The sequence below is a fragment of the Hakea prostrata genome, chromosome 11 (genome assembly GCF_041222555.1).
Source record: "Hakea prostrata isolate BN-2017 chromosome 11, UWA_Hpros_2, whole genome shotgun sequence".
In the NCBI taxonomy this organism is placed as follows: Eukaryota; Viridiplantae; Streptophyta; class Magnoliopsida; order Proteales; family Proteaceae; genus Hakea; species Hakea prostrata.
Genome location: NC_142610.1, coordinates 12,052,829 through 12,079,437, shown reverse-complemented (window position 1 = coordinate 12,079,437; position 26,609 = coordinate 12,052,829). Strand labels below are relative to the sequence as shown.

Genomic DNA, 26,609 nt, shown 5'->3' with positions numbered 1-26,609 from the left:
ATGCTAAGGAGTCCTTAAGGTTAAATTCGAGTGTTTCAATTGATAGATCATCAAGCATAAGGCCCGACTAGAAATGGAGTACTCATCTAAATCTGCATACGACCACTTGACAAATCTAAAGGAGCATGAAGAAGATGCCAAGGCAGTGAGTCAAGTTTCTGTGCAACTTTGGAGGAATGTGTAGGCATGTAATGCACCTTCAAAAGTTATAAGCTTTATTTGGAGAACGTGCCATTATGCACCGAAGTGTGGGAGTGAACTTAAAGAGGAAAGGGCTGTTAGAACAGTCTTAGAACAATCAATTTGCCAATACATTATGATTGTTTTACAGTGCTATGAAAACGATAAAACTCCAAAAACAATTCTCTGACCCATTACCAAATGCGCCAAGAACACATTTTGCAACTGTAGGGGATGTACGTTGTTTGCTTGGTATTTATACATTTTCTGTGGTGGAAAAAAAAAATTACATGAAACACCATTTTTTTTTTTTTCATTTAAACAAATTGCACGGAAGAAATGATTCCATGGTTTCCTATATCCGGATTCAAAAAAGATAACAGTAGCCGGGAGGCATTGAAATTCATGACAAATCTCCACCTCAGAAGGACAGTTCCGGAAAATTAATGACCGCCAAAATAAAAGAACCGACGAATTCTATAAGAGGACGAAGAAGATTTCTGTGACATTACGGGTTGGCAAACCAGTGTTTTGGGACTGAAGCACATCGGTGACAGATCAGTCAGTCTAATTATATTTTTAAGAGAGGTGAATTTCGTTCTGTTTTGCAATAGGAATTAGTGGGTTTCGGTCACTAGCGGTTTCTTCATGAGAGTGCATTGCAAGTGTTTGAATTTTGTCCGAAGAGAGTAAAATCTAAGTGAACAGGTCAGTTCAACTAGTGTAATGAACGTTATGAGAAGTGGGTTCACTCTCTTGTGTCCATTGATTGGGTTTTAGCTAATGAGGTCTCTTGATGAGACTCTGTGGCATAGAATATATGGGCTGTCTTGCTTCCTCCCTTAAAGTTTCTCAACCCTCACAAACGTCCCTACTGTCAAAGTATAGAGTGGCTTACGGTTTTTCATTCATCTCCACCACCTCTAACATGACTAATTTGCTGTGACAGAAATGACATAGATTGAATCACTCGACGCTAAAGAATAGAGGGGGAAAATGTCAATCCTACTCTCGACTGACACACTCATTCAAACAGCCCTCAGGAAATTAAGTTTCAAGTTGTCAGACAATGGAAGAAATGAAGGAGAACCACTAATAAATAGTCTATCTACAGGTGATGTTGCTTTCTTCGATGCCATTATCTATTCATTATACTGCTGTACTCTGTTTTAATCTAAACCAATTTTGCATTTCAGGTATCAAGAAGAAGAAATATAATCACAGCATTAGAGGTAGATCTGTATGGTCTCTTTCTTGCTCAATAAAGCCCGGGAAAACTGCTGTGGTGGCAGCCCAAATAGGAAAAAGCCAAAGAAAACATGCTCATAATCCAGTTTTGAGTGAAGGAAGAGATGACGATGAGAATCATGGCCTTATCTGCCCTGGTTGTGGCATATTCATGCAGGATAAAGACCCAAATCTCCCAGGGTTCTTTCAGAAAAGAAGAGAATCTCAGAAGGAAACAGGACTGTTTGAGGAGGCTTCTGATGCCCTTGGTATTGATGAATTCGCACAGTCAAGTGGAGACAAGGAAGAAGAGGATTTCATGGATGACTTCCAGAATAAATTTGAAGATAGCGACAGTGGATGTGAGAAGGGAAGATGCAATTGATTGGGATTCAGATGATTGGGAATCCTTGATTGATGATGAAGATGAGAATTGGAGGAAGGAATTGGATGGTTTTACACCTGCTGGTATTGGATATGGTAACATTACTGAAGAGACATTTAAAAAGGAAAATAAGGAGAGAATTTCAAAATCTGAGAAGAAACAAAAAGTCAGAGAAGCTCAAAGAGATGAAGAGGTGGTTACTGTTTGTGCTCGCTGTCATTCTTTGAGAAATTATGGACAGGTCAAGAACCCAAATGCTGAAAACCTGATACCAGATTTTGACTTTGATCGGTTGATTACTAGTCGATTGATGAAACCGGGCAGTAACTCTGGCAATACTGTCGTAGTCATGGTTGTTGATTGTGTTGATTTTGATGGTTCATTCCCTAAAAGAGCAGCCAAGTCACTATTCAGGGCATTGGAACATAGCAAGAAGGACCTGAAACTCAGCAACAAATTTCCAAAGTGTGTCCTGGTTGCCACTAAGGTCGATCTCGTACCATCTGAGATTTCACCAGCGAGATTAGATAGATGGGTCCGCAACCGTGCCAAAGCTGGAGGTGCCCCTAAACTAAATGGGGTGTACCTTGTAAGTTCCCGAAAGGATCTAGGTGTTAGAAATCTTCTATCTTTCATTAAGGAACTTGCAGGTCCTCGAGGAAATGTGTGGGTCATTGGGGCTCAAAATGCTGGCAAGTCTACCCTGATTAATGCATTAGCCAAGAAAGGAGGTAGAAAAGTTACAAAGCTTACAGAGGCTGCAGTTCCAGGGACGACTCTAGGTATATTAAGAGTTGGAGGGATTCTTCCAGCCAAGGCAAAAATGTATGATACACCAGGCCTCCTGCATCCATACTTGATGTCCATGAAACTCAATAGAGATGAACAAAAGATGGTTGAAATTCGAAAGGAGCTGAAACCTCGGACCTATAGAATAAAGGCAAGTCTTGCCGACTACTACCACCACCACTTATTTTTTGTTTGAACCTTTGGATGCATTTCTTGTTTATTTATCTAGGAGCACAAATGACAAAGTTAAAAGGAATTGACTGCCTACTCATCAATTTATGATTTGCTCAAGAGCAGGCCAATGTTATAACTCCAGTTGAGGGCCAAAGTTCTTTATATCTTGAGGGAGCAAACTATCATATTATTAATGCTGAACTCTCTCTGAACGTCCTTTGGTTTGTTCTATTTCACTGCTAGTCTTTTTTCTCTCATGTCAATCATGTATACTCTCCTTATGATTTTGCTGGATCTACAAGGCAATTTGTTAGAGAAATGATAGTTTAGCTTATATCAGTTTCGAGGGTTATGTTTGCACTTTTGAGGTTTTGTATAAAATAGTAGGGATGTCCTATTTAGATGATACTATAATATTGAAGACTATGGTTTTGTATAACTACATTGTAATCATTGCCATCAGATAATCTGAAGTTTGCACTTGCTCTCTCTCTTTAATATTAATGTTTCCGCTGTTGCATAGTAATAATGGTCTCCATTATTGTCCTAGATGAGGAAAAAGAGAAATACTTGCCATGTTGCCCGGTAGGGTTTAGGTGTCATGGGTACCTGCCCCTAGTAAATGGGGGCGTGACACAATAGATGATCTTGAAATTTATTTGTTTGTCAAAACTTGAAACTTTTCAAACTTTGAACCACTTTGGTGGATGATTGGAGGATTTTTTTTTTAATTTTTTTTAATTTTTTTTTATTAAGATGGGTTATCTATTTTCAGGTCTTGGATAGTCAGCTAAACCCAAGAATTATGTGTGGTGTGTGATAAGAGGCAATACAAGGCTGTTTTCAGTTTGAACAAATTGGATGGGTAAAAGATGTTTTCTTCAACACCAAGGGACTCTAGGGTATTGAGGTTTGGCCAGTATGTTGAAGTACACAAGAACCAAGGTTATAGTCACTGGATGGGGCTGTAACTTGTATCAAGTAAGACGGTGTGGTATAGCATTATGTGGTTCCAATTTTGGAGGGTTCTAATGGTTGGGTTGCTCTAAATCTAAGTTAGAAATTGGAGTCTGGGGGAGTCAAAAAATAAGATAGAGGGCCCTGGATTGAGGGTTTTAATATTCTGACATGGCTGGAAATTGAATCTATGACTAGGTTCGTGGTAGTGATGATATGGTATATATATACCTGAGGAAAAGACTAGAAAAAATGGAAGATGAAGATCAACACGTAAGTAATTGGTCTATACCAAAATGGAAGAATATGATTCAATAAAGGTTCAAGATGACCAAAGAAGATATATATATATCATACTGAAGAGAGAAGGTGAGGTCCTTAGGGTCATTCTGAGCCACTCTACCACTCACAATTGGGATCCTGGCTAGTTATGATTACACATCTTTTCCTCAAGAGAAAAATGATTACCATTCTCATTGAACATGAGACTAGTTTAGTTCTCTCTCCCCCCCCCCCCCCCCCCAAAAAAAAAAAAAAAAAAAAAAAAAAAAAGGAAAGAAAAGAAAACTGTTATCAACTGCATACATTTCTAATTTTTGTTCCTTTGTCTCTACTAGGTCCTCACCAAATTCGATACAAATGCAAATATTAGCCTCGGAAGGTGTCTATTTGCTTCTAATTCCAAAACTGTCTTTCTTCTTGTAGGCAGGGCAGGCAGTGCATGTTGGTGGTTTAATGAGACTGGACCTGAATCAAGCTTCAGTAGAAACAATTTATGTTACAATTTGGGCCTCACCAAATGTTTCTCTTCACCTGGGAAAGATAGAAAATGCTGATGAAATGTGGAGAAAGCATGCTGGTGTCAGGTTACAGGTAAAATTTTCACTTAACAGAGTTGTAGTATCAGTTTTTAATGAATGCGTCAATGTTTTGGGCAACAACAACAACAAATGACAGATTCAACCTAATTCTAAACTAAAAGGGATTGGCTGCATGGGTTTGAACAAAACAGTGGTAAGGAAAACTGGAATTCAACCGAAGGGTGAGAAGAAAAAAAATGATGAAAAGATGAAAAACAGGAGTAGGAGAGAGGCACAACCCAACATGTTGGCTAATCTCAGATAAATTATTGCATTGACTTTTTGGGCAAGGCATACAAGAAAAAAGTAGGGGGTGTCTTTTGGAGGGTGGAAAGGGTGGGTTGGAACTTAGAAGGGAGGAATGGGTGGACTTATCAGTTTATTCAAGCATCACCTGCAAAACCAAAATTGAGAATTCAAACATCAGAATCAATCCTAATTGAATCTTTGATGGGTATGGTGGAGTCAGGATGCTTAGAGGCTACGTTGGTTCTATATGATCAATTAAGGACATGTACTCACTATTATGCTTCAAGGAAGTTGCAGTCACACTAATCACTTTTTTCATTCTATTCAAAGGCATCATGTATACATCTGGAACAGTTATTGCAGGTTCGAAACTGACCAAGCTGCAGCTAATGTTCTTTCAGAAACATTCATGGAAGATCAGTCCGATTTTCTGACTTTTAACATCCCCTTCTCCTTTCTTCCTTAGATCCTAGGCATTTTTCTTAGGTTGATGTCCTTGTGTTTTGCTTAACTTCACTCTCCTAGATCTAGATGTCTGTGGTTGTGATGCAGATCCTCAACCAATTTTGTGCTAATAAAAAAAAAAAAAAAAGAAGGGAGGGGGAAGTGGGGGGGCTGGCCCTCCTGCCCCTCCTACATCCCACCCCCCCACCCCCCCCAACCCCAACAAAAAAAAAAGGAAAAGACACAACCCCACTCCATTATTTTTTTTTTTTTTTTTTTTTTATAAAAAACAAAAAACCCCAAAAATATAAAAAAGAATTATTTTTTTTTTTTTTTTTATTTTTTTTTTTTTTTTTAAAAAAAAAAAAAAAATTTTTTTTTTATTAAAAAATATATTTTTTTTTTTTTTATATTTTTTTTTTTTTTAAAAAGGCCCCCCCCGGGTATTTCCCCCCCTTTTTTTACTGTTAGGGGGGAAATGAAATTAGATTTTGTTAAAGTATACATAAATTTGGAGTTTACTGTTCACGTTACTGTTCACGTGAACAGTATTTTGCTGTTGTTTTGATTATATTTTCTATTTCTAATGTGGGAATCTTGCTACATAAGTTTTGGGAGTTTTTTAGAAAGCATAGTTTCTATTTTGGTGGTAGTTTCTATTTTCAGAACTTTCTATTTTAGGAGTTAGGAAGTTACTAAAGCTGTAATATTTTGTTTCCTTCTTCTAGAGGACAATTACTTGTCTCTCAAGTTGTATTAGATTCATTAGAAGCTATAAATAAAAGTGCTCTGTGATTCTAGACTCTTTAGCTAAGAATCACAGGTCTTTTCTACTAGTTCTTCATCTCTCTTCTCTTCTTCTTCTTCTCTCTTTTCTTTGTTCAAGTTCAACTGCTATTTTGATTGTTTAAAGCTTGTTTTCTAACATGGCATCAGAGCTTTTTTGAATCAAAATAGTGTTGTTCTCAATATTCTCTTCTAAAATTCTTTTTTTTCTGTTTCCTTGGTGTGCAGCCACCTAATGCTGTATATTATGGACTGTTAGATCAGATATTCATGTGAACTGATTTTCTCTACCTATTACCTTACTCTTACACGTTCTAGAACTTGGATACCTTTGTTACCTCTCTCTTTTTTTTTTATCCTATTCTGTCCTAAGGTTGCAGAAAAAAATTTTTTTTTCTGCTCATTCTACTTCAAGTTTTGGAAAACTGATTTGAGTGCTATCTACCTCAGTTTAATGTCTTCACTTACACGTGACTCAATCATGAGTACGGCTGAATCAAAAGGATCTCAAGGAGATCATGTAAACGTTCAAATTACATCTATCAAGCTCAAAGGTAGTTCTAATTACTTGTTGTGGTCACAAGCGGTTCGGGTGTACATACTTACAAAAGGTAAAGTTCATTGAGGATGAACCTCCTGCTGAGACTGATAAATCCTATTTTAGTTGGATCTAAGATGATGCAATCATCAAAATTTGGATGTGGAATAGTATGGCACCTGATATTGCAGCGAATGTTATGTTCCATAAGACTGCAAAGGGAATATGGGATGGTTTGCAAGAGACTTATTCCCAAGCTAAAAATGACTCGGATTTTTAGTATTTATGAAAAGCTATTTCAATTTCAGCAAGTCGACAAGTCTCTCAGGGATTATTACAACTCCTTTAAAGGCATGATGGAGGAGTTGAATGTCTTTCAACCTCTCACCACTGATATAGAGAAGCTAAAGGCCCAACGGAATGAATTTTTTGTGTCTAAGTTTCTTGCAGGATTGAACCCTGAACTGAAATCTGTTAAAGGACATCTTCTTGCTGGTGAGCATGTCCCTAATCTTAGTGAAGCATATTCTAGACTTCAACGTATTGCCTTGCCTGAAGGGAGTTCTCCAAACAAAAGTTCTAAAGGAGAAAATTCAGCCTTCACTACCTCTTATGGAAGGGGACGTGGTCGTGGTTCAGGGGGAGTTAGTAGGTCTTTTGGAGGTCGTGGTGTTCAACTGTCTGATAAGACATCTCGACTTTGTACTCATTGCGGTAAAACAGGGCACTTAGTGGAAGCTTGTTGGGCCAAACATGGAAAACCAGAGTGGGCCAAGCACCTTGCCAATCATGCCGTTTCTGATGGTGGTACTGATACTGTAGCAAACAACGATAGTGGTTCTGGATCTTCTTCAGGGGACTTGTCTAAGACTCTAAGAGATGATGTAAGCCAAATCCTTCGCCGATTGCAAAATATTGAAACTGGCGCTTCCACATCCACTAGTACTTCTGCTGCCACACTTTCTCATGCAGGTAACATAGCACTTCTCACTTCTACTCCCACCCCTTGGATCATCGATTCAGGGGCCTCTTCCCATATGACTGGTAAGTCATCACTTTTTAGCTCTTTTTCTAAATCTACCACTAAAAATTCTGTTGTCATAGCTAATGGGACTTCCACACCTATTCTAGGCTCTGGAAGTGTTTCTCCTACACCTTCTCTTACTTTATCATCCGTACTTCATGTTGCTAACTTTCCTTTTAACTTATTATCTGTTAGTCAATTAACTAAAGCACTAAACTGCTCTGTGACTTTTACTCCCACTTATTGTGTTTTCCGGGACCTTCACACGAGGAAGACGATTGGTGGAGGGTGTGAAAGGAACGGACTCTACTATCTGGACTATGCTACCCCTATTGCGGCTCTTTCTGATGATTGTGTAAATGCTCTCCAGTGGCACTGTCGTTTAGGCCATCTGTCTTTACCTAGATTAAAAATTTTATTTCCTTCTTTTAAATCAGTGTCTAGATTAAATTGTGAAGCGTGTGAGTTAGGGAAGCATCATCGTGCCACCTATCCTCCACGCTCTATCTCTCGTAGTGAGTCCTTATTTTCTCTTGTTCATTCCGATATTTGGGGCCCTTGTAGAATTAGTAATAGGCATGGTTTTCGATATTTTGTTACTTTTGTGGACGATTTCTCCCGTCTTACATGGTTGTATCTTTTAAAGGATCGGACAGAGTTCTTAACTACATTTAAAAGTTTTATTCATGAAATTCGGACTCTATTTTCTCTTCCTATTAAAATTTTCGGTCTGATAATGCTTTAGAATATGTGCAACATGATATATCTAACTTGTGTGATTCTCTTGGAATGATTCATCAAACCAGTTGTTCATTCACTCCCCAACAAAATGGAGTGGCTGAACACAAAAATCGTCACCTCTTGGAGGTTGCACGCGCTATTTTGATTCAGATGAATGTTCCAAAGAGTTACTGGTGTGATGCAATTTTGACTGCTGGTCATTTAATTAACCGCATGCCTATGCCTTTGCTTTCTGAAAAATCTCCTTTTTCAATTGTTTTTCCCAATAGAGAACCGTTTTCAGTTCCACCCAAAATTTTTGGTTGTGTGTGTTTTGTTCACATACCACATCCTTTGGATAAACTTTCCCCCGTTCTATTAAGTGTATTTTTCTTGGGTACTCACGCACTCAAAAAGGTTTTCGTTGTTATGATCCGGTTCTTCGCAAACAATTTACAAGTGCGGATGTGACCTTTTTTGAAGACACTCCTTATTATCTAAGTCAATCTGTGTCTGTTGAAAATGTTTTGGATGATACTCCTCCTATTCCCTCTTTAGTTCCTTCCACTAGCAATGTTCCTCTACAAGTTTATCAGCGAAGACATAAGTTGCCAGAACATATTGTGGATAGTAGAGTTCCTCCTAACAATATTAGCGGCTCTCCTTTAGTGGAGCCTGAAGCTGGCCCTACGGATGTTCCTTCTTCATCCTCTCCACCGGCGGATTCTTCTAGTGGAGATCCCACTCTGCCTTCAGATGACTTACCAATTGCTTTAAGGAAAGGTACTCGTACTTGCACTTTACACTCTAACATTGTTTATCCTGTTTCCAATTTTGTTTCTACCTCTCATCTCCCTCCTAGCTTTCGTTGCCTTGCTTTGTCTATGTCTGCCATTCATATTCCAACCCATCATACCGAAGCTCTTAAAATTCCTGGCTGGAAAGCCGCTATGGATGTGGAAATGGATGCTTTACATTCTCGTCATACATGGTCTTTAGTCAACTTACCTCCTGGGAAAGATGTGGTCCGCTGTCGGTGGGTGTATACAATTAAGTACCATTCTGATGGTACGGTTGAAAGGCTTAAGGCCCGCTTGGTGGCTAAGGGCTATACACAAACATATGGTGTAGATTATTTTGAGACTTTTTCTCCTGTGGCAAGACTTAATTCTGTCCGTGTCTTGATATCTTTGGTCATGAATTATGATTGGACTCTTTTTCAGCTTGACATAAAAAATGCATTCTTATATGGTGATCTTCATGAAGAAGTTTACATGGAGCAACCTCCAGGGTATGTTGCTCAGGGGGAGGACAGTGTTCGTGTTTGCAGGCTTCATAAAGCGATTATGGACTCAAACAGTCTCCACGGGCTTGGTTTGAGAAATTTAGCAAGACTATGGAGTCTTTTGGTTTTGTACAGTGTTATTATGATCACTCTATGTTTGTTAGACGGCAGGGTGATTGTGTTGTCATTATGGCAGTTTATGTTGATGATATTGTCCTTTCGGTAATGATGTTGATGCAATCCATACAGTTAAGGCACACTTACAAAAATCTTTCCAAACCAAAGATTTAGGTGATCTATAATATTTATTGGAGATTGAAGTGATCCGCAATAAAAAAGGAGTAAGTTTGTCACAAAGAAAGTATGTGTTAGATCTTTTGACTAAGACTGGCATGCTTGCTTCTAAACCTAGTGACATTCCCATGGATCCTCAGTTGAAGTTAGGACGTGATGATGGTGACTTGTTAGATGATGTCCATCGTTACAGGAGTCTTATTGGGAAACTTATTTATCTTACTATTACTCGTCCTGATATTTCTTATTATGTTGGTGTGTTGAGTCAATTTATGCAGTCTCCTAGGAAGGCTCATTGGGATGCAGCGATGAGAGTGCTTCGGTACCTCAAGAGTGCGCCCGGAATAGGGCTCATCTATCGACCAAATCGGAGTATGGACTTGGTTGCCTTTTCTGATGCAGATTGGGCTGGATCCGTCATTGATCGCCGGTCAACCACAGGTTATTGTACTTTTCTTGGTGGAAATCTTGTGACTTGGAAGAGTAAGAAACAGTCCACCATTGCTCGATCTAGTGCTGAAGCTAAGTATAGGGCTATGGCCCACACCGGTGCTGAATTGATGTGGCTTCATTCATTGTTAGAGGAAATAGGATTTCTAGTTTCTGTCCCTATGAAAATGTTTTGTGATAATCAGGCAGCCACTTACATTGCTAGTAATCCAGTGTTCCATGAGAGAACGAAGCATATAGAGGTAGATTGTCATTTTGTGCGTGATGCAGTGAAGAAGAAGCTTATAGCAACTCCTTTTGTGAGCTCTACTAACCAACTAGTTGATTTGTTCACCAAAGCTCTGCAACCAAGTTTTCAGTCTATCTCATTGCAAGTGGGGCATGGGAGATTTGTATGCTCCAGCTTGAGGGGGAGTGTTAAAGTATACATAAATTTGGAGTTTACTATTCACGTTCGTTCACGTGACGCTTTTCGTTCACGTGAACAGTATTTTGCTGTTGTTTTGATTATATTTTCTATTTCTAATTTGGGAATCTTGCTACATAAGTTTTGGGAGTTTTTTAGAAAGCATAGTTTCTATTTTGGTGGTAGTTTCTATTTTCAGAACTTTCTATTTTAGGAGTTAGGAAGTTACTAAAGCTGTAATATTTTGTTTCCTTCTTCTAGAGGACAATTACTTGTCTCTCAAGTTGTATTAGATTCATTAGAAGCTATAAATAAAAGTGCTCTGTGATTCTAGACTCTTTAGCTAAGAATCACAGGTCTTTTCTACTAGTTCTTCATCTCTCTTCTCTTCTTCTTCTTCTCTCTTTTCTTTGTTCAAGTTCAACTGCTATTTTGATTGTTTAAAGCTTGTTTTCTAACAGATTTGAATAATCAAATTTTTGCATTGAACAAACTTTGTGCTGCATTTCTTCTCTATAAAAGTGTCTTCTGGTGTTTAAAGTTCAGTTAGCTGATTGTGCTTAGTGCTTTGAAGTCCAAGTGTTGTTTCCCTGGTGATTCAAAGTTCAGGAGGATCATGGGTGCTAGGTGTTAAAATCCTAGTTTCTTTCTGGTTTTGGAATCTAGGCTTGTATAAGGGTATGCCTTAGAAGTGAAGCTTGTACGAGGTAAGGGGTAATAATCTGAGCCATCTTCCCTTCTTTTCTCCTTTCTACTTATGCTCTATATACCCAGGTATCCATCTTGAGGCCTAATTCACCGTTGGTTCCTCCAAAATCAACCCATGCTTCATCCCCTTTCAATCTTAGCTGCTGCCAATGGACTCCATTGAAACCTAACATCCACATACCAAATCTTTTTCAAGTTTCAAATTCAAAGAAGCTGGAAATAGACAATGCTTTTGCAGAAACTCTGTCCAGCCCAATCCTACCGTTCTTGATCTCCTTTGGACCCTATGATCCTGATGCGTATCAGTTATGTTGATGCTGCACCCGATTGAGCCCTCTTCAAGCAGAAGATGATGAGTCTTGCAAAAAGAGTTAGACGCGGGCCGGCTAGAGTACCGGGCAACCGCCTCCGATGGCCAAGTTAGATAGTGAACAATCTAAGGTCTCCTGCCAAGAGAACACAAGACGAAGTTCAGAACGTATTGGATACTTACCGGAGGGGTAGGTTCCTCCTCTTATAATGTTCATGTTACCTTTTATGTATTTGGTAAGTCTACCCGACGGTGGCTGCCGTTTCTCCTAAGATCACGCCTTCCTATGGTCGATCCCGCTCGATCAGCAAAGGAGTTAACTTTCCTCATTGAGAATGGTTGTCATATTAGTCGAGTGTTCATCGCGCCTCGATCAAGCCAATCGGCTCTCATCCCGATTAAATATGGAGCCCCAACTGGGTATGACCAGATTGGGTAGGAAACTCGTATCATAAGAGAACCGACTATATGTGGAGCCCCAGCCGGGTCTGACCCGGTCGGGTGGGAAACTTCCGTATCATAAGCCCCCTATCCCGATCGTTGTTTACAACGTGTGGGACAGCAAGGAAGTTAAGCTGTCGAGTGTATTTGTCTTTCCCGGTTCTTGATCTTAAAAGATCCTTCTCATACAATCCCCCTTCAAGAGCTGCCAAGTTTCGAGAGAACACTTGGTTATCCATGATTGAGGGGGATATCAAGGATTGTCCCGAGGATAGATATATGTAATGTAGAGAAAATTAGGTTAAGAGTGAGAGACATATATGTTTGTGCTTGTATGAGTTGAAGACAATCCCAATTGTTAGGTCAAGACCGTCTTATCCCGAACGTTATTCTCCTTTGTTCGGGAGGATAAGGGAGTTTTGCCATCATATGTAGTTTCATCGTTCGTCCCGACCAAGGAGAGAGTAGAAATCTCTTGTCCCAAATGTTGTTCAACTTTATTCGGGAGAATGAGGGAGTGTTGTCTTCGAGCGCATTAAATGCCTGCAATGAAGTGACTAGCCATTTTTGTAACGGTTTTCCTCGAAGTCCTTGTCCAGTCTGGGCTTGCCACGTCAAATAGCTATGCGTAGAGTCATAATGACTGCCTCGGGGAGTTACATCGTCTCCCTTCCTGAACCGTCGATCATTAAATGTCGTAATCGTTCGATCAGGAAGCGTAACGCTTCTTCCGGCAGTATAAATAGAACCCTTTCATCTTCGTTTTGATTTACAGTTTTCTTTGCTCTCGACTAAGAAAAGCTCCCGACTAAGCTCTTGAGATCTTTTAAGTCTTTAAGCAGTAAGTTCTTTCTCTTTTTCCATGGCCCCGAAGAGACCTAAAGTGAGTTTGAGAGGTTTTAGGCATCAGATTAAGGTTCACGTCCCAATCTATCGAGAAAGGAAACGTCGTCGGACCGAAGGATATGCGAGTGAAGGTGACAGCGATTAGACAAGAAGATTTAACTTGACTGGGGATCGCCTAAAGGACCTTCATGAGCAGTCTTCGGACGATGAAAGCTCCCATACTTTTAGTGATGGCCCTATTGATGATGACCCTAGGATTCTTGAGGAGATTCGGGAGATGAACGTAAGGATAGGGAATATCAAGCCGCTCAGGCTCAAGCTCCTCAGGCTCATGTGCATGAAGCTCCTAGTGTTGAATCCCAGGATGAGGAACATCAGGATGATCCCGAGTCTTTTGCAGCTTCTGATTCTACAACCCCTTCTACCCAGAGTGCCTTAAGACCTGAATCTACAGCCACCTCCCGTGATCCCTCAGCCTCTTCTCCCCAAGCTTTCTTGGTTCCTGAAGCTTCGACTTCGTCCCGAGTGTCTTTTTCTTCTAGAAAAGCCCCACCCCGTCCACCATTCTAGCGTCTTAGTGGTTTTCGAGGAATCGTTCCTCGTAAGCCAGATAAGAAACCTTTGATCGGGATGCCCTGGCGTTGGCGAAATCTCAGCCTTTGACTACTTGGCACATCGATTTCGTCCAGTCTTCTTTAGGACATGAATTCTACCTTTGCTCTCTTTCTTTAGAAGACTTAGATAGGTTTAAGTCAAGCTTTAGTATACCCGAGGGGTACCAGGTTATCCTCCCGACTGATAATCAAAGGGCAAATAGTCCCCCGAGGGGCTTCTATCCCCTATATTATGATGCTTTCATCGGGGGCTTGCGTCTTCCTTTGCATTATCTTTTTGTAGATTTTTTAGCACACTACATGCTTAGCTTGTCTAACTTGAGCCCGAACAGTTGGCGCATCATGATCGGATTTGTCGGTTTTTGCCATGCCTTAGGAGTTTTCCCAACCTTTGGCATGTTTCATCATTTTTATTCCTTGCATCCTCATACCCAGTGTGGCTGGTTTTTTCTATCAAAGAGGATATCTTCCTCTTTCCAAGGGAATTTCATTTTGAAGGATTCCCTCCCATCCACAACCAAAAAGTGGGGGGAATTCTTTCTTTTCTTTAGATCCCCTGCTCCCGAGCCTTTCCTTACACAATTCCAAGAGGTATCCAACGATGACATTGATCTCCTGAACACCCCTATTGACTTGGATCCCGACGAAGAAGAAAGGGTCGGGATCATTAAGCAAGTGGAAGGGGATGATTTTGCAATCCATGGTTATTCCATGGAATATAATGTAGCGCTTCAACTGTGGGGCTTCTCCCCGAGTAAGCTTTTGTTTCTTTTGCCTTTACTTTGTATTCCCTATTCTGACCTGATTATATCTCTCTGTCTTGCAGTGGCCAAGAACATCTCTGACGAGAAACTGATGGCTGCAACGCTCGGGGGGATGGACGAGGCCCGAAGGAGGAAGCTTGTGACGAATACTAAGGCTTCAGCTTCCGGGGTTCTGAAAACAAAGACTCCCGCCTCGGGTTCTGTCCCGGTTAAGACTTCTGTGGCCAAAGGCCAATCTTCTGCGGCGGCTGCCTCGATCGGGACTGAAAAGAGTCCAAGGATGAAAGCACCTTCCTCGGGAGGTGAGAAAAGAAAAGCGGAGGTGGCTCCTCGTCCTCCCCCAAAGAAGGTTCGTATCTACAAACCTGAACAGGAAGTCGGGCCTTCGACTTCCGTTGGCAATCCCAAGTTTAGCTCGGTTTTTGTTGACTCGGTTCATGCCGAGCAGTGGCTGAACAATGCCACTGAAGATGCTGATCGGGAGTATTTGAAGAATCTCCCCAATAGAGAATTTTTTTCTGAAGGATACAAGTAAAGTTCGTCCGGTTCTATTCCGTTCTTTTTCTCTTTTTGTTGTCAGTTGCCTAATGTTTCTTCTTCAGGTATGTGGCCGGGGGGCGGTCCACATCTTTGCCGATTCTCTGGGTAGAGCTCGGGACCAGGCTAACCAATTGGTGCTGGCCGAACAGCTGCATCAAAAGGCTAACGTTCGGGTTGGTCAAGCGGAGAAAGATTTGGAGGAGGCCCAAGGGAAACTGGCCAAGTTGAAGAAGGAGAAAGACGACCTTTCCAAAAGCAAAGGCAAATACAAGGGGAAGGTCAATGATCTTGACAAGAAGCTCAGGAAGACTGCTGCAGACGTGAAGACTTCTGAGGCTCTCTTGGCTGAGGAGAGAGAGAACAATGCTCAACTAAGGAAGGAGTTGGGGGAGTTGAAGGCCTCGGGAGCACAAACTTTCAGGTGGGAGGTGTTGGAGGATTACTTTGAATCCCAGGAGTTCAAAGATTTGGCAATTGCCATTTCCACTCCCTCCTTTAAGAGAGGTGTTTGTCAAGCCTTCAAGCTGACCCTTCAACAAACGCAACTTCCCCATCCCGAGAGACTACGGAGCTTCTTGGATCCCATGTTATACGATGAACTCCAGCTTCCTCGGCCATAAGATCTCCCCGAACTTCCTGAAACCCCGTTCCCTGATGCTATGGAATATATTGACCCCCAACCTCCGACTCAACCCGAGGTAGAAGCTGAGGAGGGAGATGAAGAAAAAGAAGCAAAAGGCGAAGACGAGGTCGAGGGAGAGTCCGAGGAAGAGGCTGAAGATGATGGCCCGGAGAAATCATTTCCTGAAGATGAAGCCAAGGGATCCCCAACCGACACCATTGTTGACGTTAATGTGTCCAATGATGGTTTGGTCGGGCCTTCTACTGAAGAGAATGCTCCCGCAAGCCCCTCCTTGAAGATCGACCGAAGTGTCTGGGATAGGATGCGTGTGACAATCCAAGACGGGCGTCAACTAGTTGGTAAATTCATGGCTTTTGATTGGCACATGAATCTTGCTCTCGGCAGCTGCGAAGAGTTCAAAGATGTTTCAGTATGAAGCATCTCTTTGCCGGTGTGATCTTGGTATTTTTTTTGTGTCCCGTGTCCTGTACCTTCCCGAGTCAAGTAACCCAGAGTTCAAGTTTTATCTGTAACTAGCATGCATTACTTTGCTCCTTGTTCCCGAGTCGTGTAATCTCTTATCTTGAATGAAATTGAACCAAGTATTTTTCAACTATGTTCTTTTTTACTCATCCGGGATAAAAGAGGTTTAAATCTTTTGTAAAGATGTAAAATAAATCGGGGACGTACCCGAATCATTTTATCCTTAACAAGGATGCAAATCCCTAATAAAGGTGCAATTAGACTGGGACGTACCCAAATCATTTTATCCTTAACAAGGATGCAAGTCCTTAATGAAGGTGCAAGTAGACCGGGACGTACCCGAATCAATTTTATCCTTTGAAAAAGATGCAAGTCCTTAATGATGGTGCAAGTAGACCGGGACGTACCCGAATCAGTTTTATCCTTTGAAAAAGATGCAAGTCCTTAATGAAGGTGCAAGTAGACCGGGACGTACCCGAATCAGTTTTATCCTTTGAAAAAGATGCAAGTCCTTAATGAAGGTGCAAGTTGACCGGGACGTACACCGAATCAATTTTATCCTTTGAAAAAGATGCAAGTCCTTAATGAAGGTGCAAGTAGACCGGGACGTACCCAAATCAGTTTTATTGCCTTAAAAAGTGCAAGTCCTTAAAAGGCGCATAGTAAACCAGGAAACAGTTTAACCCTAAGGTGTAAGATGACCGGAAAAGACCCGGCCAGTTGCTATAGAACTATTGATAGAACTTTCTCAGGTTGGTGGAGTTCCATGACCGATCAATTGGCTTTCCAGTCTCTGAGTCTTTCAGTCAGTATGCTCCCGGCTTTGTTTCTTTGTCAACCAAATAAGGCCCTTCCCATGTTGGAGTTAGTTTTCCTTGATTCTTTGGGTCCGAAGCCCCAGTTCTTCTCAGCACCAGATATCCTGATCTGTACCTTCGGCTTTTGACCCGGGAGTTGTAGTGTTGAGCTATTCTTTTTTGGTACAATTGATTCCTTTGCTGGGCCCTATCTCAGGTTTCTTGCAGGAGGTCCAAGTTTTCCCTTAGGCCTTGGTCGTTCTGCTTCTCATCAAAGGTGTTGTAACGGAGTGACCCGGCCAGTACTTCCACGGGAGCCAAGGCTTTGGTTTCGTACGCAAGACAAAATGGAGTTTCTCCAGTCGAGGTTCGCGCAGTTGTCCTGTACGACCACAGTACACTCGGGAGTTCCTCGACCCATTGTACGTGACTGTCCTCCAATCTCTTCTTGATCCCGTCCAATAGTGTCCTATTGGTGACCTCTACCTTTCCATTGCTTTGGGGGTAAGCAAATGAGGCGAATCGATGCTCAATTTGATATCTTTTGCAAAAAGATTTGAATCCCGCTCCCTCAAATTGTTTTCCATTGTCCATTACTAGGATTCATGGTATCCTAAACCTGTAAATAACTTTCTCTTCAAAAAAAATTTCCATTTGCTTCTCTGTAATGGAAGCCAACGGTTCAGCCTCGACCCACTGCGTAAAGTAGTCTATGGTTACCACAAAATACTCCCGGTTTCTTGAGGCTTTCGGTAACTTCCCGACAAGGTCCATTCCCCACATTGCGAATGGTGTCGGGCTAGAGACAGGCATCATGGGTACTGTAGGTACTTTTGGAACGTTGGCATGTTTTTGACATTGTTCACACTTGCGAACATATTCAATAGCATCTTTTTGTATTGTCGGCCAGTGTATACCCGAACGTAATACCTTCTGTGCCAAAGCTTTTCCACCCATATGCGTGCCATAAATTCCTTAATGGATTTCTGCCAGGGCATAACTGGCTCAGGAAGGTCCAACACACCTCAAGAGTGGCTCAGTGAAGGATCTTTTGTACAGCTGGTCATCTACAATGGTGAATCGAGCAACTTGATTTTTTACCCTCTTTGCCTCCTTGGAGTCAGTCGGGAGCTTATTTTCCTTTAGGTATGCCACCAAAGGTGTGGTCCAGTCGGGATTATTGGTGATTCCCAAAGCTTCTGTTTCCTGCGTGCTCGGGAATTCTAACTCTTCGATATAAACTGCCGAGTCCAGGTTTTTGTAGTTGGCTAAAGATAGCCGAGATAATTCATCTGCCTGTTCATTCTCTTTCCTGGGTATTTGAAGGAATGATACCCGATCGAAGAGTGTTTGGAGTTGCTCAACCTTGGCCAAGTATTTGGCCATTCTTTCATCTTTTGCATTGTACTCCCCCTTTATTTGATTCACAACAAGTTGGGAATCACTTCTCACTTCTAACTCTCGTACTCTGAGGGCTCGGGCAACTCTCAAACCTGTTATAACAGCTTCATACTCGGCCTCGTTATTTGAGGCCGGGAAGTTGAATCTCAATGCATAGTTGATTGTAAAGTTCTCGGACTTTTGAGTGTCAACCCTGCTCCCGATCCAGAAATGCTACTCGAGCCATCAACATGTAAAATCCATAAGTTTGATGACTCGGGAGTTGTTTTGACATACATTTTGTGGTAGGCTGCTCTCCACGATAAAATCATCCAAAACTTGTGCTTTTATGGCTGTCCTCGGTTTGAATTCGATCTGGTACTCGCTAAGCTCCACTGCCCACCCGACCATCCTTCCAACTACATCAGGTCTTTGGAGTATTTTCTTGAGTGGGAAGTTGGTCGGGACCACTATCGAGTGTGCTTGAAAATAGGGCCTTAGCTTTTGCGATGCCACCAAGAGAGCGAGAGCCTGTTTATCTCGATCAATGAGTACATGACTCACATAGTAGACCGGATTTTGGACTGTCTCTCCTTTTACCAAGACAGCACTGACTTCAATCGGTGAGATGGCGAGATAAACTGTAAGAGGTTCCCCGGTTCTTGGTCGGGCCAAGACAGGTGTTGTCCCGAGTGATGTTTTTAATTGCTCAAATGCCTGCTGGCATTCTTCTGTCCAGGTGATTGCTCCCGAGCTGGGTGTAGCCTTCAACGCTTTGAAAAAAAATTGCACTTTTCCCCTGATCGAGGAGTGAACCGGTTTAGTGCCGCCACTCTTCCAGTTAAACATTGGATTTCCTTTACAGAAACGGGCGGTTTCATCCCGATCAGCGCCTGGATCTTCTCCGGGTTAGCTTCGGTTCCCCTTTGAGAAACCATGAAACCGAGGAACTTCCGGAGGAAACTCCAAAGGCACACTTCTCGGGATTCAGATGCATTTGATATGTTCTCAACACATCAAAGGTTTCTTCAAGGTCTGCCAAGTGTTTTGCCCGAACAAGACTCTTCACGAGCATGTCATCAATGTAAACCTCCATGTTTCTCCCGATTTGGTGTTGAAAAATTTTGTTGACAGCCCTCTAATAGGTAGCCCCTGCGATTTTTAACCTGAATGGCATTACTCGGTAGTAGTAACTTTCCCGATCGGTCATGAATGATGTATGCTTCTCATCTTCCCGACTCATTAGGATCTGGTTATACCTCAAGTAAGCATCCATAAAGCTAAGGACTTCATGTCCCGCGGTTGCGTCAATCAGGAGATCGATCCTCGGAGAGGGTAACAGTCCTTCGAGCAAGCTTTATTCAAATCTGTGTAATCGGTACACATTCTCCACTTCCCGTTCGCCTTTTTGACCATTACTACGTTGGCCAACCAGGTGAGACATTCAATTGGTTCAATGAAACCTGATTTTTCGAGTTTTTCAACTTCGATTATGATTGCTTCATGCTTTTCAATCGCGAAATTTCTTCTTTGAATGACCGGGGTAGCATCCTTCTGTATCCAAAGTTTGTGCTCTGCTACCCGTTTGTCTATCCTAGGCATGTCATTTGCAAACCACACAAAGATGTCAGCGATATCACACAAGAATTCTGTGAGTTCCTTCTTAAATTCATCTGGTTGCTTTGATCCGATGAATGTCCCTCGATCGGGTAGTGACTGGTTGAGTTGAATTCTCTCCAGTTTCTCTATTGGTTCTGCCCTCTGCATATTCTCCTCCTCCCGATCATCTCGAACTTCAATGGTTAATGCACTTCCCGAGCTCTCTGACCTCCGTTTTTCTTTCAGGTAATTGATATTACATTGACGGGAAGTAGATTGATCGGAACAACATTCCCCGACCCCTGCATCGGTCGGGAATTTAAGTTTCATATGTTAGGGAGACACAACCGCCTCAAGTGCATTGAGTGTTGGTCGTCCCAGGATCACATTGTATGCTGATAGATCTCTCACGACCATGAAGTTGACCCGAACTAAGGTGTCTCGAGGCAATTTCCCGATCTTTAAATCCAAATGGATTGTTCCTTCAGCTATTGCCGAGGATCCTGCAAAACCATATAAGGGAGTTAATGAAGGGGTCAGTAGGTCATCAGCTAACTTGAGTCTTTTGAAAGCCTCGTAAGATATTAAATCGAATGATGATCCTGTATCAACCAAGACCCTATGAACCTCCCGATTTGCAATTTTGACTTTGATAATGATTGCATCATCATGCGGCGCTATAACTCCGCTCAGGTCTGCATCTGTGAATGTTATTGGCTTCGGGCACGCTGGATTTGGCCTCTTTTTAGGTAGATGCACAGCTCCCACAAACCGTGCCTTCTGCTTTGCTTTCCTGATTGATTCCATGGTCGGGCCTCCCATGATCACATAGATGGGTGTCTCCTCCCGATCTTCTTTTTCTTTTCCTTTATCGGCCTTTTTGGTGGCTTCTCTCGGGCTAGGTGACCGGGCTCTCTTTTTCGGTTCAGGTGAACCGTCACGGGGCTTCCTGGGTCTCCTTATGTATTGTCCAAGTTTGCCTTCTTGGATCAATTTCTCAATTTCCGACTTCAGGATTCCACAAGCATCCGTGTGGTGCCCATAATCTTTGTGGAAACGACAGTATTTTGTCATATCCCGATCTTCTGGAAGTGAATGCAACTTCCCGGGTCACTTTAGAGACTTCTTATCCCGAATGTTCATCAGAATCTCTGATGGCTTTGCGTTGAGGGGAGTGTAACTTTCCCGTCTTTGATCGCGTTTCCATTTATTCTTAGATCCCTGATTTAGGTCATTCGGGGAACTCTTCTCTGTGTCTCGATCAGTTCTTCGGTCCCAATCAGCTTTCACCCGTGCATTGATCACCTCATACACACTGGCCTGCTTCTGGCACTTGCGTAACAGCGTCCCGTACGTCTTAGGTTTGTCCGTAAAAAGAACCTTCAGAAGCCTTTGATGTGTGATACCACTCCAAAGTGCACTGTAGGTGACCTGGTCGTCCAGGTCTTCTATCTCGATGGCTACTTCATCGAAGCGCTTCAGAAAATCCCGAATGGATTCATTTCTCCCTTGCCGTATGGCGAATAGACTATCGGACGTCTTTTTACTCCTGATGGCGCTCTTAAATCGGGCTATGAATTTCTGAGCAAGTTCTCAGAAGTTGTTGATGGATCCCGGTTTCAAGCTGCTGAACCACTTGATGGCTGGTCCTTTAAGTGAAGCCGGGAACGTTCTACAAAGTAACTCGTCCTCTCGCCCGAGGATAGTCATTACTGACTTGAAGTAACTTATGTGCTCTTTCGGATTGGTTTTTCCTTCGAAAGGGGTGAAAGTTGGCATGATGAAGTTCTATGGAAGGGGCATATTCATGATTTCATCTGAAAAAGGTTCCCGATCAACCACGTCCAGATCCTCTTCATGATCCAGATCTTCTAACTTTCGCTCGACCTCAGCCATCCTCTTTCGAAGACAATTTTGTCTTGCTCCGTCCTCATCAGATTCAGCGGCATCCTCCCTTCGGACTGTGTTCATGCTACCAATATCCTCGACCGGGTAGGCTAGGGAAGACTTTCTCCTTGGTCCTCAATCTCCTCCCGACGGTTCCTTTGAGGTAGGGACCCCATCTTAGATGGTACCGAAATACGATCTAGGGCACTGACCTTGGTTCCATTTGGAGTCTGCTGACGATTGTCCTAATCAGGGTGGATTAGTATCCGTCTCTCGGTTTGCCTTCCTCTCGGGATCCCCCTTCTTTGTCAGGATCCCTTAACAGTTTGGAAGGCTTTCAACAATCGTCCCACCTGAGTGTTACACCTTGGTCCTTGCTCGACTCCAATTTGATGGACCAAGTTACGCAATACTCCCTGCATCTCGAGCATGCTCTTTCTAAGTTCATCTACATCCGCTGCAGTGGCGTGCCCTTGGGGACCTTTGGATGTACCTTCCCCGTTCGGGTCTTCTGGAATCAAGTTGTCCTCGAGAGGGTCCTGTTCCATTTGGATCGAGCGGTCGACCCCTTCTTCTTGATGTGTTCGATCATCTTGGTGATTGTCTTCCCCGGCAGTTTTCTGCCGAGTACGACCGTTGTTTACTTGTCTCACCATGACTTAGAAACTTGTCGTTTCCCACAGATGGCGCCAAACTGATGCGCATCAGTTATGTTGATGCTGCACCCGACTGAGCCCTCTTCAAGCAGAAGACGATGAGTCCTGCAAAAAGAGTTAGACGTGGGCCAGCTAGAGTACCGAGCAACCGCCTCCGATGGCCAAGTTAGATAGTGAACAATCTAAGGTCTTGTGCCAAGAGAACACAAGACGAAGTTCAGAACGTATTGGATACTTACCGGAGGGGTAGGTTCCTCCTCTTATAATGTTCATGTTACCTTTTATGTATTTGGTAAGTCTACCCGACGGTGGCTGCCATTTCTCCTAAGATCACGCCTTCCTATGGTCGATCCCGCTCAATCAGCAAAGGAGTTGACTTTCCTCATTGAGAATGGTTGCCATATTAGTCGAGTGTTCATCGCACCTCAATCATGCCAGTCGGCTCTCATCCCGACTGAATATGGAGCCTCAACCGGGTATGACCAGATCGGGTAGGAAACTTGTATCATGAGAGAACCGACTGGATGTGGAGCCCCAGCCAGGTCTGACCCGATCGGGTAGGAAACTTCCGTATCAGATCCCATACACTCCTAACAACCATTTGAATCTGGTTGCACCAGACAAAACTACATCATCTGGACTTTACCAGTTTCTCTTGGGAAGATCCTGATTTGAGATCTCATTTAGCCATCACTTTGGACCTATTATGGATAGGATACCCCTTCACCCCCATTAGAGCTTGATCCAAACCCCACCCCTAAATTCTATCTACAAACCCAAGAAACCCTAATCTTGAAGTTCAGCAAATGCTGATCCTAATTTTCCAAATTCAAGTTTGGCTCTTACTGAATCCTTGAAGAACTGGTTCCTAGTTGATCTCCTTTAAACCTAGGACTGCATTTTGTTGTAGTATCACTTTACCCTTTGTAAGGGGGATGTGAGTTAGAATGTCAAGAATAATTTCTTGGGTTTGATGATAGATCTCTCCTTGTCCACGGATTTGCAAATTACCCTATGTGCTTTTCCCCTTAACGGTGGCATTTTCCTACATCCCATTTAGGAAAGCCTTCCTAAATGGCATTAAAAATCTGTCATGGAATCTCAGAACTAGTACGCCCATGTTTTCAATCTCACCCTTGAGTTATGTGGAAACATTGTCAACATCTCCCATGACTCATGGTAAGTTTTGACAAAACACACATCACATGTCACATCTGAATCTTTATGATGATTTAGATGGTTAGGTATCTATTACAGGGTGGGCTAGTCAAACTTTTGCCTTAAACATGCCTAATAGCCTATGCAGATGGTCCCCTATTTACCTTCTCTGTAGTTTCCAATCACCTATCTGTTATTTTGGTCCTGATTTAACAGTTGATAATGCAAAAGACAAGTTGTTGCTCTATGTATATGAAATAGGCTGAAAACATTACTTCTGAACAATCTCCCATGGGAATTCTTTGTAATGGTTTGATTATCAGGATTAGCCATCCTTGTGGCCAAAAAGTAGAAATAAAGAGGATGGTTTAAAAGAGACTTCCCTATATATCAATATTTTTGGATTCCCATTAGTTACTGATTTTGATCTTTATGTTTTATATCTGTTTCTCTGCCCTCAAAGTCCCTGCCAAAAAACCTGTACATGCATTAGCAATCGTCCATTAGCATTTACAAGGGATCCCAAACATTTTTCTGAGTGAACCTATACTAGAGATGGAATGTGACCTGCCTTTCTTGTAGCATCTCTAGTCCTAAATTACCCTTCAACCTGGAAATACATTAATGGCTTTCAGTCCATAATAGAGATAAGATGATCGCCAACTAGGCAAGGCATGATATTCTGGTCAATGCCAAAACGTCTGGACCTTCTGACTGTTCCAGCCCTGTCAATTATACAGCTGAGTAATAACCAGTGGAGTTGCCCGAATTGATCTTCCAATCCAGCGAGTCAAGTAGGTTGGACTGAGATTTCGGTCTGCAAAATAGGAACCCTTATAAATATGGTTGCATACTGAAAGGATTTTGGAACTTCAACTTTAATTATGTTTTAAATAATTGAAAAATGGCTGAGTTAAATTAAGGAAAGGCAGTAATTTGAACTTCTTATATATGCTTTCTTTTTTCTTTCTTTTTTTCCCTACCTGTTTGCCTTTGAGGGCAAAAGTTTTTTGAGGTGTGTGGTCAAATTGTAGACGAAAGGTGAAAGGAGTGATTAGATCCCATGTCCAGGCCACAGCAATCCACAGTCCTTACAGCTGCGTCAAGTGGCAATTTCTAGATATATATGTGACTATTTATATTAATTTTCTTATCAACTTACAGCTCTCGGTATATGGTTGGTTTTTGAAGTATAAAATGTGGCAGCATATTTCAGATTGAGATGAACTGAGTTGGGCAAGGCTTGTTGTTTTTGTTATTGCATGTTTCAGATTGAGATGGCCATTTGATCGTTCTTCTATCTTCTTACTGCTATGTTTTAGCTGGGTGTAGCTGAATCTTTCTTTTAGAGGTGTTTGTATTCAAACTCTAAAGCCCTGCTCCTCCCCCAATCAGTCAGTCGACTTATAGTATGCAACTGATATAACAAAGATGATTTTCCTGAACTGATTGAATTCCCTGTAGAACTCACCTACCTCTGGATGACAAGTAAACCAAAATCTAATTTTCCATATTTAGTTGCAAGATCTTCCTTTTTCCTTTTTATATTTAACTTTATATTTCTGGTTTGCTTCAGACATGTGCTTGACTAGTGAAACTTTGTGTGCTTCTTCTTAGTTGATCTCTGAAATCCTGAAATCGAATCCTTTGGCTCCATTTCAAAGCAAACAGGCAAATGATAAGATTTTCCAATAATACTTACTAGTTCTCGCTTTCCTGATTGAAAGAAGACTGTCCCCAGTACACATGCTCCTATTTCCTGATTACTTTACCTAAAATCTAGCAACTCTCTAGAATCACAAAGAGATCCAAATTCTGAATTTTTTTTGTACTTGCCCTCCTTTTTCACCACAGAATCCATCTCTAATCAATTAGCCTGTGAGCTATTGAGTTCTCATAATGGGGTTGTCAATTAGTCAGTGCACTTATTGAGTTCTTCTAATGGGGTTGTATTCCAGATAATTGGTTGGCAAATTTCAGTTTATTTCTGCTTCTTATTGTTTTTTTCAGCCTCCAATTGGAACGGATCGAGTACCTGAATTAGGAAAGTGGGAACAGAAAGAATTCAAGGTCTCTGGAAGCAGCTGGGATGTGAATAGCATGGATATTGCAGTGGCAGGGTTTGGTTGGTTTTCCTTTGGACTGAAAGGTGAGGCAACCTTGGCCTTGTCAACATATAATGGGGTCGAAGTAACTTTGCGAGAGCCATTAGTTCTCGACCGGGCACAATTCCTTGAGAGATCTGGATTCCTACTGCCCAAGGCCATATCTGATGCCATTGGCAACCAAACTAAGCTCGAAGCTGAAAAAAAGAAGAAGCTTCAAGATGATGAAATGGATTCACTTTCAGATTTTTTTACCTGAACATGCAAAGAAATGATAGAGGTCTTACTGAGAATCCAACCAAGCTTAGCTGTCAGTTCTAGATGAGAAGCCCTGGATACTCTTCTGAAGTTTATGTTTGGATCAACTGGGTGCATTCAGTTTCAAGCCACTGTTTTGCAAACAACAAAGAGTCCCATTTATCCAGAAATCATCATGGCATCTGCTTGGATTCAATTGGACATTCAAAGAATCATCTTTAACAGTGGCTGTTGACATCAAGATGTATAAACCCTATGTCCACTTCACTATTTAATTATGGATTGAAACTAAACATAAGATGTCAAATGAGAGAGGAATTTTTGAGAAGGAAAATTGCTTAAATCTACCAGGGCAACCATCTTCTCAAACAAACATTGCACTTGCATATTATATTCCTTGTTGGTCAGGCTTCTTTAGACCCCTACCAATTCATACCTGCCCATCCAACTTCCCTAATTAAACCCTAATCTAAAAATTCCAACCCTACCTTGGGGTCAAGATTGGCTGAACCGACCTGAAAATTCCTATGTACCATGTGCACTTTATATCATTTTCATATTATTTTTTCTCATCTAATGACATTGTAGAACATGTAGATTGGATAAAGTACCATTGATGTGATGTGGGAGATTTTTTACCACACCAGTGAGGCAAGAAGTGGGGAAGATCTTC

General features: G+C 41.9%; 1 protein-coding gene across 1 annotated transcript; it reads left to right on the top strand.

Moving 5' to 3' along the window:
* The first annotated feature begins 464 nt into the window (after positions 1-464).
* BPG2 (P-loop containing nucleoside triphosphate hydrolases superfamily protein) lies at positions 465-26,424 on the top strand. Its single transcript, XM_089140842.1, is given in 6 exon segments — positions 465-768; positions 1,130-1,294; positions 1,377-1,776; positions 1,778-2,736; positions 4,422-4,585; positions 25,584-26,424. Coding segments are annotated over 5 exon segments (1,995 nt in total). The 5' UTR covers positions 465-768; positions 1,130-1,176; the 3' UTR covers positions 25,938-26,424.
* Positions 26,425-26,609: the final 185 nt, after the last annotated feature.